General features: G+C 41.4%; 1 protein-coding gene across 1 annotated transcript in view; it reads right to left on the minus strand.

The window, feature by feature from the left end:
* GANC (glucosidase alpha, neutral C) overlaps positions 1-15,106 on the minus strand; it is a 122,527-nt gene extending 107,421 nt beyond the window's left edge. Inside the window, 5 exon segments of the mRNA XM_029598630.1 lie at positions 1,571-1,753; positions 1,945-2,072; positions 5,178-5,286; positions 8,446-8,508; positions 14,953-15,106. Of these exon segments, the coding sequence (XP_029454490.1) occupies positions 1,571-1,753; positions 1,945-2,072; positions 5,178-5,286; positions 8,446-8,508; positions 14,953-15,011 (542 nt within the window). The 5' untranslated portion in view covers positions 15,012-15,106.
* Between the last annotated feature and the right edge of the window lie 3,296 nt (positions 15,107-18,402).

The following is an 18,402-nucleotide window of genomic DNA, read 5'->3' on the forward strand; positions in this document are numbered from 1 at the left end:
TCTCAAAAGAACAGATTTTAGGATTATAATTGCTGTCTTTTAACATATAATGTATTAAGCATCTTCCCCATAGATTCATGGGAAACATCCTGTGGTACATCAGGCCCAGTGTGCCTTAGCATAAATCCAGCTAACAGGTGATATAAGATTATGAATGATGATCCTGCAGATTTTTTGTTCTTGTTCTGCTTCCAGCAGATAGTTCTCAGTGCCAGAGGAGCTGACAAAATACTGAAAGCCATTTCACAAATTATTTTGGATTTCCTTCTGGCATCAGGATTGAAGCAGACTGGAGCTTATATTTTATGCATGAGATATTTGTAATACAGGAAATGAGACTGAAGGTGAAATGTGTCCTTTCCTTCCATTTGCTATATTTATTCACTATAAGAACATAAGAAATTGCCATGCTGGGTCAGACCAAGGGTCCATCAAGCCCAGCATCCTGTTTCCAACAGAGGCCAAACCAGGCCACAAGAACCTGGCAAGTACCCGAAATCTGCCCCTTTATTACTATGATCTAAGGTTGTCTGATGGCTTTATCTTTAGGATGGAGTAGTCCTATGTTGCCTCCATCTTAAAGATGACAAATAATTAGAGAATTTCATTTTCAGTTTTTATTTTATTTTTCCCAGGAATTTATCAGTGTTGACTACAACAAGAGCAAAAATAATAGTTACCTTGAAAGAAATGCTGCGTCATTTCTTTCTACTGATTCCTCCTGTTTTTGTTTGTGTTGTAATCAGGACTGATAAATTCCTGGGTAAAATTAAATAAACACTGAAAACAAAGGTTCTTACCAATAACCTAAAATATAAAGTTTCTGGCAACTCAGATTGAGATTGCAAGCCATTGGAGACACTGGTCTGCCCCCCTACTAAAAGGGGTGTTGTCTAGACTGGACACAGTGTGTACAATGAGTAAACCTACAGCTATCCAAAGGCATAATAAGAAGAAATTTGATTTAATATGGAGATCTGGAAGGAACATGCTTCCTTTTAACTTTCTGTTCTGTTCAGTCCTTTTTATGGGTTTACTTTTCTTACTTTCTGTGTATTGTAAGAGGGATCTTGTAGATTGTAGCTAGGCACAAAGGGAGGGGAGTGAGGAAGTGTGCTTATATCTGTAAACTCTTTGTTGTCATTCACTGTTTGATCAGTGCAGTTTTTTGGTGGCACTGTTTTTGTTTGTTGTTAATGACAGCAATAAAATGTTATTAGAAAAAAAAATTACCAAGGTTTTTGTCTTGAGGCTGACTGGGAAGCAGATGGCTCAGATGCAGCTCTAATGAGTAAGGTTATGTCCCCTTTTTAAAAACATTTTCAAGTACACTTCAATATTAGAGATGAGAACAAGCATTCTGATTTTCAAATACAATCTTAAACTCCTTCATGACCAAGAAACAGCCTGTTGGACAAGGCTTTTTTTCCCCCCTTGATTTCTCCATATCATGTTGATGGGATTTCTGATCATTAACCTACAATGAAGGTCAGGCTCTTAACTCCTGCTGGTATTTTGATAATAGGTGAAAACTGAAGTCTTCATGACTCATAATAGAATACAGTGATACCTTTCTTCCGGTGGAGGCCTTAGATGTTCAAAGTACAACAGGCCAAGGGAGTTAATACTCAGGACGGTGTCTTCCTTAGAAAGCACATCAACCTGGAATGGATTTGCTGTGATGTGCACTGTATAGTCCCCCTGGTCACAGTCCAGCACTACAGCACCAGCCTCCTCTTGGGATACAGTCAGCCTGTGCCATTAAAACAGTGATGTTAGCAAAGCTAAGCTAAACTTCAGCCAAAACAAGGAACATTCAAACAGATGTTATATTTAAGGAAACTGTAATGATACCAAGCAAGCATTAGACATGAGCTACTGTATGTGTAGTAACAGAACCCCTATGGGAGGGGCACAGAGCAAACATCTCTTTCCTTATCTTACCTCTGAATAACTGGCTCGCTGACTAACACATCAGGAACTTCATATCTTGGTTTCATTGGAGACAGCTCGTTAATTTTGAGCCTGAATATGTTGCCTTTTATTCCATAAATTTCTGCTAGCAGAGGAACCTAAAAGCAAGAAGATAGGTAACTCCAGGGTCTGTTTTCATTTGTATTGTAGCCACAGTTATCTATTAGCCTAGGTTCCTAAGCTCGCAATTATAATATAAATATGGAAAGAGTCCATAAGGGAGGTTAATTTATAACAGCCTACATAGCAGTAAAGTCTGCGTGTACACTGTGCACGCAGACTTTACCAAGTATTTTCAAAATGAACTTATGCCCAGTTTCCTATGAAAATCCTTAGGTAATTGGCCGAGTACCAACACAAACTACCTTGCACAAAGTTACACCTGATACAGGCAGGGCATAACTTGTGTGGGATAGCGTACACATGTAGGCTAACTAGGCCTTACTAGTCTTTAAAAGAGAGAATCTTACAGCAATGATAGATTCACGGAGTCTGAACGGCAGAAGAGTCCATCCCCCAAAGGGTGAGTCAGTAAACAGGAGTCTATAAGGGTGACTCTATGAGTGGTGGGAGACAGAGATGTGGACAAGATAGCTTAGGAGGCAGCAGGGGGGCTGTATTCTTCCAGTGCTCCAGGGAAGGAATAGACAGACAGCTGTCTTTCCTTTCCCTTGGGAGAGCGTGTCTCTCCCATCTGCTTGGTTGTTGGAGTGAGATCCAGAAGGCAGTCTGGGAGGTGATCCAGGAGAGTCACTAACCCCAGTTCTCAGGGTTGGGAACTTGTGCAGGACACAGTTTTCACTAACAAGGTATCTGAGAAATATCTGTGAAGAGGGAGAAGAGGATTCCTTAACTCCGAAAGGTATCTGGAGAAGAGGAACCTTTCAGGAGCTCTGGGAAACCTAAGTTTTCCCTGATAAATGTTTTCAAGGTGCTTGAGAATTTGTATTTGAGTTGGTGGATTGTTGGTGGACTCTTAGAAGAACTATGTCTGTGATTTTCATCTAAGCTGCTTGACTTTTATTTGCCTATATTACTCTTTTTTTTTGTTGTTGTTTTGGAACACAACTCTCTATGTGGACTGATTTTTTTATTTTTTGGCAGACCCCCTGGGCCTCACAGGGGTAACCTGCTCCTCACAGCATGAATCTGTGCATCTTCCAGACACTGAACCACGACTTAACAGCTCAGCAGTCTCCAAAGATAACCTCCTTGCTGAGGGAGAAGGAGGCCTTACACATGCATACTTTTTAAAATGTATAAGTATGTGCACAAGTCGCAACCTCGCCCCCAATTCCTTCCCCTGGAATTCCTCTCCCTATTGTGTGTAAACGTTTGCATGAAACTAGATTATTCACGCACCATACACACACTGGACCCTGGCTGATTTTGAAAATGTCATTTATACCAAGATTGTATGTGCATAAGTAGCTTTGAAAATGAAATCCTGAAAAAGTGAAGCAATATCTCTACGGAATATACGAATAAACTTTATAAGTTTGGAATTGGCACTACAGCATGCAGCAAATCCAGTTTATGTTATGCCTCTTAAGGGCTAGGAAATGGAAAGAGTCATATTTTAAGTGCATTAACACTGTTCAGGGTGAGTGCCAATACTAAGAAAACCATTTTTCATGGTAAGTCATTAAAGGTAGAAAGTGGAGATTCATCCCCCTTTATATACTAGGGTTTGTGGTTATTGTTGGATGAAAAATACCCTATTTAAACATTGATTTTGTGAGCTCCTGGCTACATGCGTTATAACTATGCTCTAAGTCTCATTCCTCAGGGATCTGCTGTAATTTAGACAGGATTTTTGATATTATAGTGACAATTGACTGCAAGATAACCTGGGAATGTCTTATGCATTCTGAAGACAGTTTATGCTTAAAACAAGTCCAATTATTCTTTCATACAGGTTTTCATTTCTATTTTGTTTTGGTGTCTCTTAATTCTTTAAAGTATTTTTGATACTTGTGTCTGTTGTTCTTAAAGCAGAAATCTGTAAAATTTCAAATGTCCACTCACCATAAAGAAATCAAAAGCTATAATTGCAGTAAGACTGCAGGAAACATCACGCAAGCTGACCTTAAATGAAGTGTCATGTCTGATGCATCTCCCAATATAGTGGTCCAGGGTGGGGGTTAAGGGGAGGAACTTGCATAAATGGCCCAATTAAAACCATCCTGAATACCTTAGCTAAGTGGTATGTTTGAGCATTTGAAACATGCAAATTGGTTAATTAGATAGAACATAAGAACATAAGAAAATGCCATACTGGGTCAGACCAAGGGTCCATCAAGCCCAGGATCCTGTTTCCAACAGTGGCCAATCCAGGCCATAAGAACCTGGCAAGTACCCAAAAACTAAGTCTATTCCATGTTACCATTGCTAATGGCAGTGGCTATTCTCTAAGTGAACTTAATAGCAGGTAATGGACTTCTTCTCCAAGAACTTATTCAATCCTTTTTTAAACCCAGCTACACTAACTGCACTAACCACATCCTCTGGCAACAAATTCCAGAGTTTAATCTGATAGATTGGTTCTGGGTCTCTAACCATAGAAAGCATCCTATACGGTCAATCTGCAAACTGATTTCTTAAATCATTAAGGGGCAGATTTTTAAAAACTACGCGCGCGGGCCTTTTAAAATCTGCCCCTAAGCCTAAGAATGTTTTAAAGGATGGACCCAGAAAACAAATCGGAAGCCGATCCAGTTGGCTGAATAGCAGTGAAGAAACGGAGATCGGTGTATATAAAATGCCCTTTATTGAAATGCCCGACTCTGGCCGAGTTTCGCTCTTTAGTCGAGGGCTGCCTCAGGGGCAATAAACTTTAGCAGGACTTATCACGTGCCTGCTAGGTAATGCAATAGTATTGCGTTTCCACTTTTTAAACTTTGGGATCTGAATCTGATAGTGCACACAAACGGTATGCTGTAGCATATGACTATGCAGTGCGGCATAGGGTATGACAGCCACCTAATGCAACTGTACCTGCAGCCCCTGAGGCAGCTCTCGACTAAAGAGCGAAATTCGGTCAGAGTCGAGCATTTCAATAAAGGGTATTTTATATACACCGATCTCCGTTTCTTCACTGCTAAGAATGTTTTAATAAATAAATATTTGTAGGGCTGCTCCAGTAGCATTGCTGTGCATTCCTACATAGGTACTAATTTAACTTTCAGTGAATGTAGCCTCACCTTGGTCTCCTCATGAACGATTTGCAGCTTAGCAACACCATTGCACAAGGTGAGCGAGTCCAGGAGTGCTCGGTATAGTGGCTTCCCAGACAGCATCCACTTCTGGCGCCTACAGCCATAAAAATAGTACTTGGCTTCAGAAACGCTGGTTAGTAACAAAGCTTTTATATCTCATAGCATACCAGGGAAGAATGCACCAACCCAAGAAACTATACACTCTCAATTGCTAGCAGAGCAATAACCTAATAAGATAGTGCCATAGGACAGCTAATTACCTGAAAAAAAAGAACTTCAGAGCCTGCTTGAAGTACTGTGTTTCCTCATTGGGTGAGTTTATTCTCTCTGAATTACCATCTACACCCTGACGTCAATGGGAGGGGCTGGAGAGTACCTCTAAGACCGGCACTGAGTGGCGCGCCACCGCCGCCGGCACGCACCTAAGGGGCACGTGTGGCTTTGCCCGGCTTAGCCCGGATTAGTTTGGGTTAGTTTGTGAAGGCTAATAGTTTTTAATATTTCTGTTTAAATTGTTATTTCTTGTGATAGCTGTCCCACCAAGAGGCGAATCTTAGGTTTGGTAACGTGGAAGGGTATCTCTGGATATATTCTTTGTATATTTAATCTTTTTAGTACAATATGCCTCATAAACGTAAAGCCAAGGTGAGAGTATACCCAGCAGAACAATCACCTTCGTTACAACAAAGATTTATTCCTGAGTATGCTGTTTCAACATCAACTCAGGGCTTGGCAAATCCCATAGGTGGGATTATGGGAGGAACACAAGTTTCACCAGGGGAAATATCACTAAGCCCACCCCTACCTCGCCAGCTGATTATAACTTCCCCACAAACTCCTTCGAATGTTGCTGGAGTAGGAGTAGAAATTCTCGCTCCATTACCCCAGCATGCTGGGAACATTGAGGGTAGTTTGGAGAAAGCTAGGTCTTCAACTCCAGATTTTAAATTAAATCTGGATGAAGGAAACAGCATCCTAGCAGGGATTGGAGAAAAATCAGCTGTAACATTAGATTCTTTTGGTAGATCTAATGAAAAGAGTGGCATATAACATTCAAGAACAATCAAAGTTATTACAGCATGTATCTAATAAACTGGACTCTGTTACTCAAGATCATCAACGGATCCTTTCAGATCAGTGCATACAGATTATTTCTTTGGAAGGGGAAGTTAGAGGTTTAAAAGATCTAACCACTACTATTTCTCATGAAAGATCTGCCACTTTGAGGAAAATAGAGTACTTAGAAAATACAGTAAAACATTTGAATATTAGGTTATTAAATTTCCCTAAATTAAGAGAGGAAAATTTATTGACAACTTTTAAAAAATATTTGGAAAAATTTTAAAAATTTCCTCTGAAAAAATTCCTGTTATAAAGAAAATAATTCAATTCAATTATCTTATAAGCAAAATGAAGTAAAAAATACTGAATCTAAGCAACCTATAGATTTCCAGAATTTAACCCAATATTTGGAAGAAACACAGGATGAGATTTTGGATCGGATTACTTTATTAGTAACATTTCAGACCCAACAGGAAATGAATCTGGTTATGCAGGCATATTTTAAAAACATGAGTATTGAATTCTTAGGTGGTAAGGTCAGGGTATACCCCACCTTGCCAGAAGTACTCAGATTAAATGCAAAGCTTTTCTTTCTTTAAAGCCTAGCATCATGGCATTGGGGGCAACTATGGTTGTAAAATACCCATGTAAATGTGTAATAAAACAACAGGGAAATGTTTTTATTTTCTTTGAGGTATCTCAATTGCAAGATTTTCTGAATGCTAGGATGCCGATATCTATTAAAGATGGAGGTGAAAGTAATTAGTATATTGTTGAAACTTTCATGAATATCCAAATTATTCTACTATAATGTTTTTCAAAAAAAACCCTTTTTCCTCACTTTCCTTTCCTCACTTACAAATCTCGTCCTCTTGGAATTGCCTCTATGATGTTTAGTTTTTGAACAAATATGTTTACTTCTTATCTGTAAGTTGTGTAATTATAATGTATGTTCAAAATTTTAATATTTCATTTTGCAAAGTTGATTCTTACTTTGTAATAGTTTTGAAAAACTAATAAATAAAAAAAAAAAAAGATAGTGCCACATGGAATTACACCTCAAAAGCCATTTCTCAAAAAGGTTTTCTTTCAATGATCATAAGCTCATACCACTATCCTTTTTAACAGAAAGTCCATACTTAACATTTGAAAGGTATTACAATGGAGATTTGGTGAGAGAAGCAAATACGATCTCTGACCCAATTGGCATGCATTGAAATGAGATTTATAGGAAGGGGAATGGAAAATGGCACCCATATTCACTAAAAATGAAGAAGCCACCTTCTTAAAGAGGGTCAATTACTTTGATCCAGTTCACTTCCTGATGGGACCATCTAGCTTTATTAGTCTTTTGTTATAAATCAAATTACTTATTTTATAATGTATACACAAGTTCATTTTCTTTTCCCAACCTATGGCACATGTCCAAGCTTTTGTTTCCAGGACTTAAATCAACATAGAGTAACTTATGTTCTCCTGATAAACAGAGGAGCAAGACCAGAAGTTGAGTCCTTAGTATTGGGGTTCCCTCAATAGGGAAGTAACAATTAATGCATAAACTAATCTTGCGAGTGGTCATAATCTAGCAATAGGGGAATCACTGTAGCAGTAGACTGGCAATACTTTTAATATTGAGAGTTGGGGGGAATGTGGGGGGGGGGGTCGGGGGCTAACCGCTCTACGGCGGGAGGCTGAGAAGAACCCATCAGCCTCTCCGTGTGTCTCTTGTTTCGAACTAAGCTTGTTCAGGAAGGGGGGGGGGGGGAGGAGGGTTGTGGGTGTTGGGATTTATGTTCTCAGTGAGCATGTGTTGCCATTATTACCTATGTATTGACCTATCGCTGATGCAGTGTTTGTCATGTGACATGGTTGGTTTTATGCAAAAACTAATAAAGACACTTAAACAGAATATTGAGAGTTTTCTCATAAGCACAGAATGGAAGAAAATCTTTTCTAAACCAGGTAATTTCATACTATGGGCTCTATTTATCAAAATATGTTAAATACATGCAAACTAGCCTGAGTCTGAGATTACTAGGAGGGGAATAAGAGATTGCCAGAATGAACTGAAAGTATCTAGGCTACAAAGCAATGACAGCTATTGTTTGTTTTCATAGGCTTTACATTTTAAATCCAGCCACAGGAGGGAAGTGACTGCAATAGACTGTACAATTCTAGTGGAGATCCTCACCTGTAGAAAGCAAGCTGGTTGCAGGTCTTGAATTTGCTTTTCTCCACCGCCTCATCATCGATACTGGAACAAAGAGCAGGCCCATTACTAATCAAGGAAGTTGTTTGAGAGGGACTTGAGAAAAATTAGAAGATGGCTGATTATCTGGAAAGGGCTCAATGTCAGCTGCAGAAGGGAAAAAAAGGCCAGGAAGGATTATGGAAAGAGAACAAGTACAAGATTTTCTATCCTGCCTGGGTCTTGCCTTTGTGGCTGAGAGGAGATGGTCCCTCTAAGGTGGATGAAAATGAATAATGAAGGCTTAGTTGAGCTGGAATCACTTAAAGCCATGGCTGGTGCTTCCATTAGGTGTTCTAAGCAGTTGCCTAGAGCACCACACCTGGTGGGGGCATCAAAATCATAGAAGGCGGCCGAGGACCATCAGTGGAACCCATCCTGCCAGCAGCTGAAGAGAACAAGAACCGCTACCAGCAGGTAAGTCTCCTAGAGTAGTGGGGGGGTGCAAGACCGCTGGTTGCCTAGGGCTCCTGATAATCATGCACCGGACCCTGCCTACAGCTATAATGCCTGTACATTGAGCAAGCCATGAGCCTGGTGGAGCTGTAAACCCAAGCAAAGGGAACCCTTTTCACTGAGAGAGAAAGCCTCAGGACACTGACTGTACAGAGGCAAAGTTGGGTCCCCCTGGAGGTCATGGACCTCAAGGGTGGACTGGGAGGTAGACTTGAGTCCCCCAGGAGGGTGTGCACCCTAGCAGCTGATCAAAGAGGTGACATCAACCCCCTAGGAAAGCATGGACCCCAGCAGCTAATTAGAAAGCAACAGATCAAGAGGTGGAGCAAAGGAGAAGGTAGCCAGATGGGGCAGAGTGGAGAAGGGGAGATGGCAGCAGTGGTCTGGACACAATGGGCCCTCCCATCTCCTTTTGTCCAGCAGGATCTACCAGGCCAGATACATTTCTTCACATGGTGTGTGTGTCAGAGAGAGACATCTACTCACACACTCTCCTTCTGACACCAAGTGTATGTATAGGTATGTGTCATTCTCTGTGTGACAGACACACACTCTCTCTACCACACTACTATTGTGCTGCTGCTTATGTGCTCATACAGTGTGTCCCCACCCCAGGACTACCACATCATAGTTTAAAGTTCTTGCTTGCTGCCAGCTCTTCTTCATTCAAAAAAGGTTTGGATAAGTTCTTGGAGGAGAAGTCCATTAACGGCTATTAATCAAATTTACTTAGGGAATAGCAACTGCTATTAATTGCATCAGTAGCATGGGATCTTCTTAGTGTTTAGGTAATTGCCAGGTTCTTGTGGCCTGGTTTGGCCTCTGTTGGAAACAGGATGCTGGGCTTGATGGACCCTTGATCTGACCCAGCATGGCAATTTCTTATGTTCTTATGTTCTTTTCCAATCCCACTCTGAGACTTGCTGGTTCCACAGCTAACTGCTCCTCTCACGGCTCAGTCCAGTCACCTCAGACAGAAGCCTCTCCAAAACTGCACAGGTACTTCCTCAAGATCTGCATATTCTTTACTTTTAACTGTATACTCATGATATCCTCTTTGAAAAAGCTGGGTAAACAGAATGACAGCATTTGTGAAAACAAAAGGTTGAGAATAAGCAATTTTCAGTTTTGTGATGTGAAGGAATGTTAAATTTGAGGAGGTTCACAATATGCGTTAGGAACTAACACAGGAGACTGGAAATGGCTCTTGATCTTACAATAGTGAGATCAGAATAATGCAGTGGAAATAAGTATATTCACATCTTTACAAGATTCTGCAAAACAGCTTGGAAATTGCATTAGGACATGCAGTACACAAGAGGCAGAAACCAACTCTAGGGTAAAAAGATAGAGATGAAGGGGCCAATGCAATACAGTGCGCTCAGCCGAGCGCATTGTATAACCTGTACTCTGACGCGGGTTAAATAGACACTAATCCACCTCCTAATGCAATAAGGGGATTAGCGCCTATTTAACGCGCATCCGACGTGGAGTGAATGAGATAGCGGCTCATCACATGCAAATGCACTCCACATTCAAAAAAGTGTGCGTCTCAGGCACACATTTAGCTCTCAGATATTAACGCCTGCCTGGAGCAGGCATTAATAGCTGAGCGCATGTAAAAGAAGTACAGAAAAGCAGAAAAAAATGCTTTTCTGTACTTCTTTTTTGTTTTTTTACTTAAGGAAAAAAAAAAAACCTCGGCAGACAGCCAAGTTATGAAGACTGACGCTGGTAAACTCGGCATCGGTTTTCATAACCGGCCGTCTGCCAGTTATCGGCGTCCATTTTCATTACTGGCAGACGGCCGGTTATGAAAACCGATGCCGAGTTTACCGGCGTCAGTTTTCGTAACCGGCAGCCACGGCGGGGTCGCGTTAGCAAGGAGGTGCTAAGGTCGCACAAGCGCCTCCTTGCTAGTGCGACCCCCTAAATTGTTTATAGCATGTCGCACATTAAGAAAGCGGGAGCTGAAAAGTCAGCACCCGCTTTCCGCGTTTAATATAGCATCGGCCAAAAGTTTGGGATAATTAGAGCAGAACATGTCAGGGATCTGTGAACAAGAGGAAGCCATGGAGTTTATGGATCAAATAGGTGGGGGTCAGACAGTGATGTCTGCAAAGCAATGATGAACAAAAGGGTTCAAACAAAAAGCAATTAACTACTACTTACAAGATAATTACTGGAGCCAAGAGGCCCATGTTCTAGCTAACAATCCATGGAGAGTATTGTAAAGCTTGCTGGAGACACAGGAGAAGAGAAAGATAAAGTATTGGGAGCTATTTCTCATGTAGTAGGATTAACCAGTTGGTTTGTGAAGTTTAGTGCAAAACAATATTTGATATTTTACAGCTTTTGGGAGGAGATCAAGCCATTTTTGATTAGCTGCTTTGAGGACAAAGTTAAATTCTGCTTTCAACCTAATTGTAAGCAAACAATCAAGTGGTGCTGATGGTTAAACACTATTTGAGCAAAGAACTGGGACACAGTAGCTTGCTCTGATGGTAAATGAATTAATCTGTTAATTCATTGAAAGACTGTTGGTATTATAAAACAAATCCATAAACTTTTAGAATTATACGTTTCTTACATTGCCCTTTAAGTTACAATTTAACAGCCAAGTAACTGCCACAATTTTTGCAAAATGTTAATTGAATTATTAATTTCTTGCACATTATGCTCTTTGAAAGTACAACATGTAACACAAGCTTAAGTCAAAATTAATTAACTTTATCTCATCCTAACTTCTGCATGCAGCATATAATGTTAGCTAGTTATATATCTATTTATACACATATACACATATATATTATACACATATTATACACATATATAATTATACACATTATACACATATTATACACATTATACAATTATTATACATTATACAATTATACACATTATACAATTATACACATATATATTATACACATTTCCCCAAGGATCCTCTCTCTCCCCCACCCTCTTTAACATCTATCTTCTCCCCCTATGTCATCTACTCTCAAGTCTTAAGGTCACACACTTCATATACGCAGACGATGTTCAGATTCTGCTGCCAATCACTGACTCCATCTCCGGCACCATCAACTTCTGGAACAATTGTCTACAGTCCATAAACTCACTCCTATCTAGCCTTAACCTAGTACTTATTACGTCAAAAACAGAACTTTTGCTTATCACTCCAGATGAGAACCTTCAGCCTACCAACAACCTAACCTCACCACCAATGATCAATTCCACTCAAGTAAGAGACCTTGGGGTCACCTTAGACAAAAGGCTGAACCTCAAAGAATTTGTCAAGAACACAACGAAAGAATGCTATTATAAACTACATATTCTGAAAAAGCTGAAACCTCTCCTGCATTTTCAGGACTTCAGAACAGTCCTCCAAACAATACTATTTTCCAAAATCGATTACTGCAACTCTCTGCTTATAGACCTTCCAACCATTACCACAAAACCTCTACAAATGTTGCAGAACTCTGCCGCAAGGATTCTTACTAACACCAGCAGAAGTGAACACATAACACCCATACTAAAACACTTACACTGGCTCCCCATCAGATCCAGAATCATTTTCAAAGTGCTAACTATAACACACAAGAACATCCATTCACAAACGTCGCTAGATCTAAGACTTCCACTTCGCCTACACGAGTCTTCAAGACCAATCAGAAACAGATACTTAGGCACCTTACACGTACCTTCAGCCAAGTCCTCACTCAAGAAACGTGCATTCTCGACTGCCAGCCCCCTTCATTGGAATGCCCTCCCCACGGACATTCGCCTCGAAACGTGTACTCGAACATTCAAAAAGAAACTCAAGACCTGGCTCTTTACAAAAGCCTACACTTAAAGGTCTAGCTCAGAACCACGTCCCAGAACTTGAATCATTCTCGCTTTTATAATCATATCAAACAACTCCTAATTTTTATCCTTGGTCTCACAATTCCAAATCATTAAATATTTGAGCATGCTACACCAATACCTCTTAATCCAGATGTAACCTCAGTTTTTGAAGTCTTCACTCCTATAGAAATAACCGCCAGTTCTTATTTACTTAACCCTATTCTGTAGACGTAAACTTTTCATGAAGACTGTAATCTGTAAGCACCTGTATTTATTATAAGAATTTGTATTTACTATTTATATTTATTATTTAGCTATTAACATTGTTCTGTTACCACTTGGTACTATTTCTCTCCTTTACCTCAAACTCTAAGTTCCTACTAAGTTAGCCATGTTATTTATACCCAATCGTTGGATGTAATTGTATATTTGTTTAATTGTTCAATCTGTTTGATGTAATTTTCTGTTCCTTGTTCTGTGTAAACCGAAGTGGTATGCACTAGTGCATGAACTCCGGTATATAAAAGCCTTTAAATAAATAAATAAACATGTACCTGCAACATCTCTCCCCTCTCCCCCTAATTAAATACTTCATGGTACCTGGTGTTGTCATATTCTTTCAGCAACCCCTAACTTGTGAATTCTGATCCTTTTATAGAAAAATGCGTGTGCGTGTGTGTGTGTGTGTGTGTGTGCCTGCATGTACACACACACCATACTTACGTTCTCTGTTCTTGCAGTCCACTTGATCTGCCACTTCATGACTCTGATGTGTGTGTGTGTGTGTGTGTGCAAATCCACACAAAAAAACCATGTTCTCTCTTCCTGTAGTCCATTTGATGTGCTGCCTCATGAGTCTATCGTGTATGTGTGCAAAAACACATAGCAAACCTTACAGTCCACTTGATCTGCTGCCTCATGAATCTGCTGTATGTGCGCACAAACATACCCTCTATTCCTGCAGCCCAAGTGATCTCAAGGCCAATAGGCGCCCTCTGCGCTGCTTTCTTTATATCCATGTTGTTCCTTGTCTGTCTGCACCTCTCTCAGGCTCTCATCATTCCTCTTCTGTCTGCATCGCTATTTGGTCCCTCGCAGTCCCTTGCCATTCCTTCTGCTCTCCCTCTCTCTCTCCTCCATTCCCTCACTGTTCAGAGACTCTATCTGCATCTTCTTTATTCCTAACACCTACTTTGCTGCTCCACAGGCACTACTGCCATGTAGTTCAGATGGCAACTGAAAATCCCCCTCTGTCCAGTCTATACCGTGCTACTCTGGTTCCATAACAATATGTGCTCTATACCATATACAATCATCTTCTTCCAGGTCCTTTAGTCTGTTTCTCTTGTTGAGGATTTCTTCATAGGCCGTCCCATGCACCTGACATTCAGTTGCCATGCCTCTGCTACACCATGGATCAATTTCCTCTCCTGTTTTGAAGCAGGATTGGCACACTGTCCTAGTAATCTCCATGTTGGTGCTATATTAGGACCTCCACGTTCTTCCTCTTTTATAAGCACTTGTCTAGTTGTCCTTATATTAAATGAAACAAACAGGATTCCCAGCTGTACCTCTGAAAAATTAAAAAAAAAAACCTGTTGTCTTCCAGCCTCTCTCTCTCACTGCTGCTGTTCCTTTCTGCTGTGCCTTTCCTTCTGCTTTGCCACTGAAGCATTCAATGCTTAACTTCCCCCTGCCTGCTCCTTTTTATCCCCTTATCTTTTGCATCAGTCTCTTGAACTGCCCTGAACACCTAGCTCCTGCTCTGCTAATCCCCCGTCCCCCTCCTGTATCTACTCCTGCATTTTGTTTCATCCTCTATTGTTTTAAATCCCAATGGTTAGAAGTTGGGACCCATCCCAACTAAATTGTGAACTCTGGGGGTGGCCGAAAGCGACGGCCTGGCTATGCGCCTCTGGCCACCTAGGGTGGCCGCGTCCGGTAAATACATGCAACCGTGAAAGAAAGTGCTCAAGAGAGGACTGAGCACCTCACCCCTGCAATAGTCATCAAGATCCCAAGCGGTGGCGCAGCGTGCGTGAAGATGGACCGGGCGGCAGCAGGTGACAAACTTTGGAGAGAATCCGTATCTAAGGGGTTAGCAGCAAGTTCCGGCTCCACGGCGAATGATCGCTCGGCCTTTACCTGACGTCCTCGGTGGCCGCAGCACTCGCTGTCTGTGCCCCTGAATCAGGACTAGACATGCCCTCTCCTCGGGACTGCTCTGCGCAGCCTGATCTTATCAGACCCCCCACCAAAAGCGTGCACAGACCGAAATACTGTAAGTGTCACTCGTACAGTGACAGACTCCGCCTCTGCCTCTTTTCAAGGTTTATGGGTAATGTAGTTCATTGGAAATCTGTATAGCATAAGTTTTACTGAACATCTTTAACACAATTGTTTAAGCACATTATAGTCATGTAAAGGGCAGATACACTTTAACAGATTATGATTAGCATGCATAGGACAAGGATGAGAGAAGTCCACACTGGCACAGGTTCTGTTCGAGAAAAACTTTGTTACTAGCTATAGCTAGGTAATGTGTTACGGGTCAGAGAAGGCGGAAATTATATCAGCGCATCTGACAACCAATTGATATTAAAACGTAAGAAGAATGCAGTCAGATTCGGAAATTACATACTTCAAATATTTCATGGTGGAGTATATCCCTCTCTGGACTGGAGAGGTGTTCTTGGTGTTCTTATTGTGTGTGTGTGTCTATTCCTCCCCAGTCCTTTCTAAACTCTACAGATCGATTCTCAGTCCCTTTCTCCCTCCCAACACTTCACCTACCCTTCTCTCAGTGCTCCCTCCCCAACAAGATACAGTCATCCCCCTCATTCCCTCTCACCTTTTTTTGCCTCTCCTTATCTCAGTCTCCTCCCTCGGCAGTTCAGGTCCTTATCTCAGCCGAATGTGTCAACAGCAACCCATAGCCTCAATTTCTTCACTCAGCAGCTCCCCAACCTTAATCTCTCCCCCCCCCCCACTTTAATTCTCAGCATCAACACTTCCTCCACTTTTAATCTCCTCCTCTTCCTCCCCCTATTCTCCATTTCCACCCCCTCAGCTTCAGCAGCCTCCCCATCAAGCCTCAGTTCTCCTGTTTGTTTGCATGTGTTTGTGTTGCCAACTTTCAATTCCAAACACTCAGGCCGATGCTATACCAGTGTACATTAAAAGGGCATTCATGATTGAGCGCCCACCCCCTTAATGCGTGCCCGATCCACCTCTCTGGGGTGCCCAATGCAAATTGCAAATGGGCTGCCGTGGTAAAAAGGAGGTGCTAGGGGAAACTATGCGCCCCTAACGCCTCCTTGGCAGCGGGCACTCGGGAGAGGTGGCTATCAGCCACTTAGGAAAATGGACGCTCAATTTTAGAGCATCCCTTTTCCTAATCTGACTGCTGGCACCTGTTTTTAAATTTTTTTTTCAGGACATTGTAATTTTGTTGTTTCTCTGACTTAATATTGCCACGATATTAAGTCTGAGGAAGAAAAGCAGAATTGTCTGCTTTTCTGTACACTTTTTGGGCTCCTCCAAAATTAATGCTTGCTCCGGAGAATAAAAATTTGCATCTTAAGCACACATTATTTTTTGCATGCATTTACATGTGATGAGCACTTTTACCTACGCGCGCGATTGGATGCATGTTTTGAGTGCGCTAACCCCCTTTTTGCATTGGGGTTATGGATGTGCGTCCAAAATGTGCATCCAATTGCAAGTTGAGCGCATGGTATAGCATTGGCCTAACTTGTAGTAAAATTTTGCTATGTCATTCCACATCTACACAGAAGTAAAAGTTTTGCTATGTCATTCCACATCCTTACACAATTTTTATTGCCATCCTGTTAGGAAACATGTATTTGATGTGAGGGAAAATCACAAATATTTTAAATTTATCAGTGTCACACAAACCTTTTAATAACTCATTAGATAAAGTAATTTGGCTGCCGTGTTCATCCAAATGAAAGAACAGAATTAAAGGTTAATTCACTATAAATTGAGCAAATGAAATAGCTATTTTTCAGTCTGGATAAGAGGTTTTACATTTTTTACTTAATGAAGTATAAAAATGTATTCAAATACACAATATCTTGTTAAAGCCACTAACACGATTTAACACGATTTAACGATTTTTAACGATAAATCGTTAGAATTTCTATTGTATTGTGTTCTATAACGATTTAAGACGATTCACATCCCTAAACAGCACAAACTCTTGAGACTGTTAAGTTTTATCTAGAAATCCCAATTCAGTTTATGTGAAGCAAATTGCTGCTGTAATAGAAGCTGTGGATGAATGTGTGGTAAAAGACAAAAACCGATGCCTTCCTCAGGAGTTTGTGGATAAAGGATTCAGAATGAGTTGTTAGCTTGCCAAGAGCCTTTTTCCAAGTGAAAATCCCTCCAAGCAAAATTAGCGCATGCTTCCTTGGGCTAAGGGACCAATAGAAAGGAGAGAAGAACAGAGAGAGAGAGAGAAGAACAGAAACAGAAGCAGGTCCAATTAGAGAGTTTAAAAACTTTCAAATAGCAGCTAACAATAACCAATCAGGATAAAGGATCATACCCTGCAGAAAATCCTAACTTAGCAATATTACAAGATGACACAGGATGGCAGTGTAATAAAGAAACATACAAAATACACTGTGGAGACTGACCAGGCCCTAACACCAATACATTCACCAACTAGTGGGAAAACAAAACAAAGCAGGCTGTTATCAATCCCTACACAAAACTACATACTAGCAGTATACTTCACCTCGGCAACACATACAGAATACAGATAGACTCTCACCACTGGCGGGCTGATGCAGTAAAGTGCGCTCAGGCTGAGCGCACTGTTAGCCCCTGTTTGGCCACGCATTTTTGATGTGCTATTTTTACCCCTTATACAGTAAGAGGTAAAAGCGCTTGGAAAACACGCGGCCAACCCCCCCCCCCCCCCCCCCCGAAACTAATAGCGCTCACAACATGTAAATGCATGTTGATGGGCCTATTAATCATTCCCATGCGATACAGAAAGTAAAATGTGCAGCGAAGCCGCAAATTTTACTTTCAGAAATTAACGCCTGTCCTGGTGCAACATATCCCAGTAATCCTGAATAGGATTTGTTTGGGCTTCCTACTAGTTCAGTTCCATTTGTAGTCCACTCCACGTTTTGGGATATTATCAGCAGGCCCGGCGCCATTGGGTGTGTAAACTGTACAATTGCTCAGGGCAGCACACCTGGTGGGGCGGCATCAGGAGCAGGGAGAAGCCCGTGCTGCTGCCACTGGACCCAATACCACCGGCGGCGGAAGGAAGTCTGTGGTGCTGCCGGTGGACCTGATCCCACTGGCTGTGGAAGGAGATTTGTGGTGCCGCCAGTGGACCCGATCCCACTGGCGGTGGAAGGAGATTTGTGGTGCCGCCAGTGGACCCAATCCCACTGGAGGCAGAAGAGGAGGTTACAGCAGAGGAAGCCCTTCTTCATTTCCTCCTCTGGCGCTGGCTCCACAATATTGAACACTTGCAGTGCTACAACTTCTTGTATTCTCGCGAGATAAGAATACAGGAAGTGCTAGCACGCAAATGATGAATTACCGTGG

This window comes from Rhinatrema bivittatum, chromosome 4 (assembly GCF_901001135.1).
Source record: "Rhinatrema bivittatum chromosome 4, aRhiBiv1.1, whole genome shotgun sequence".
NCBI lineage: Eukaryota > Metazoa > Chordata > Amphibia > Gymnophiona > Rhinatrematidae > Rhinatrema > Rhinatrema bivittatum.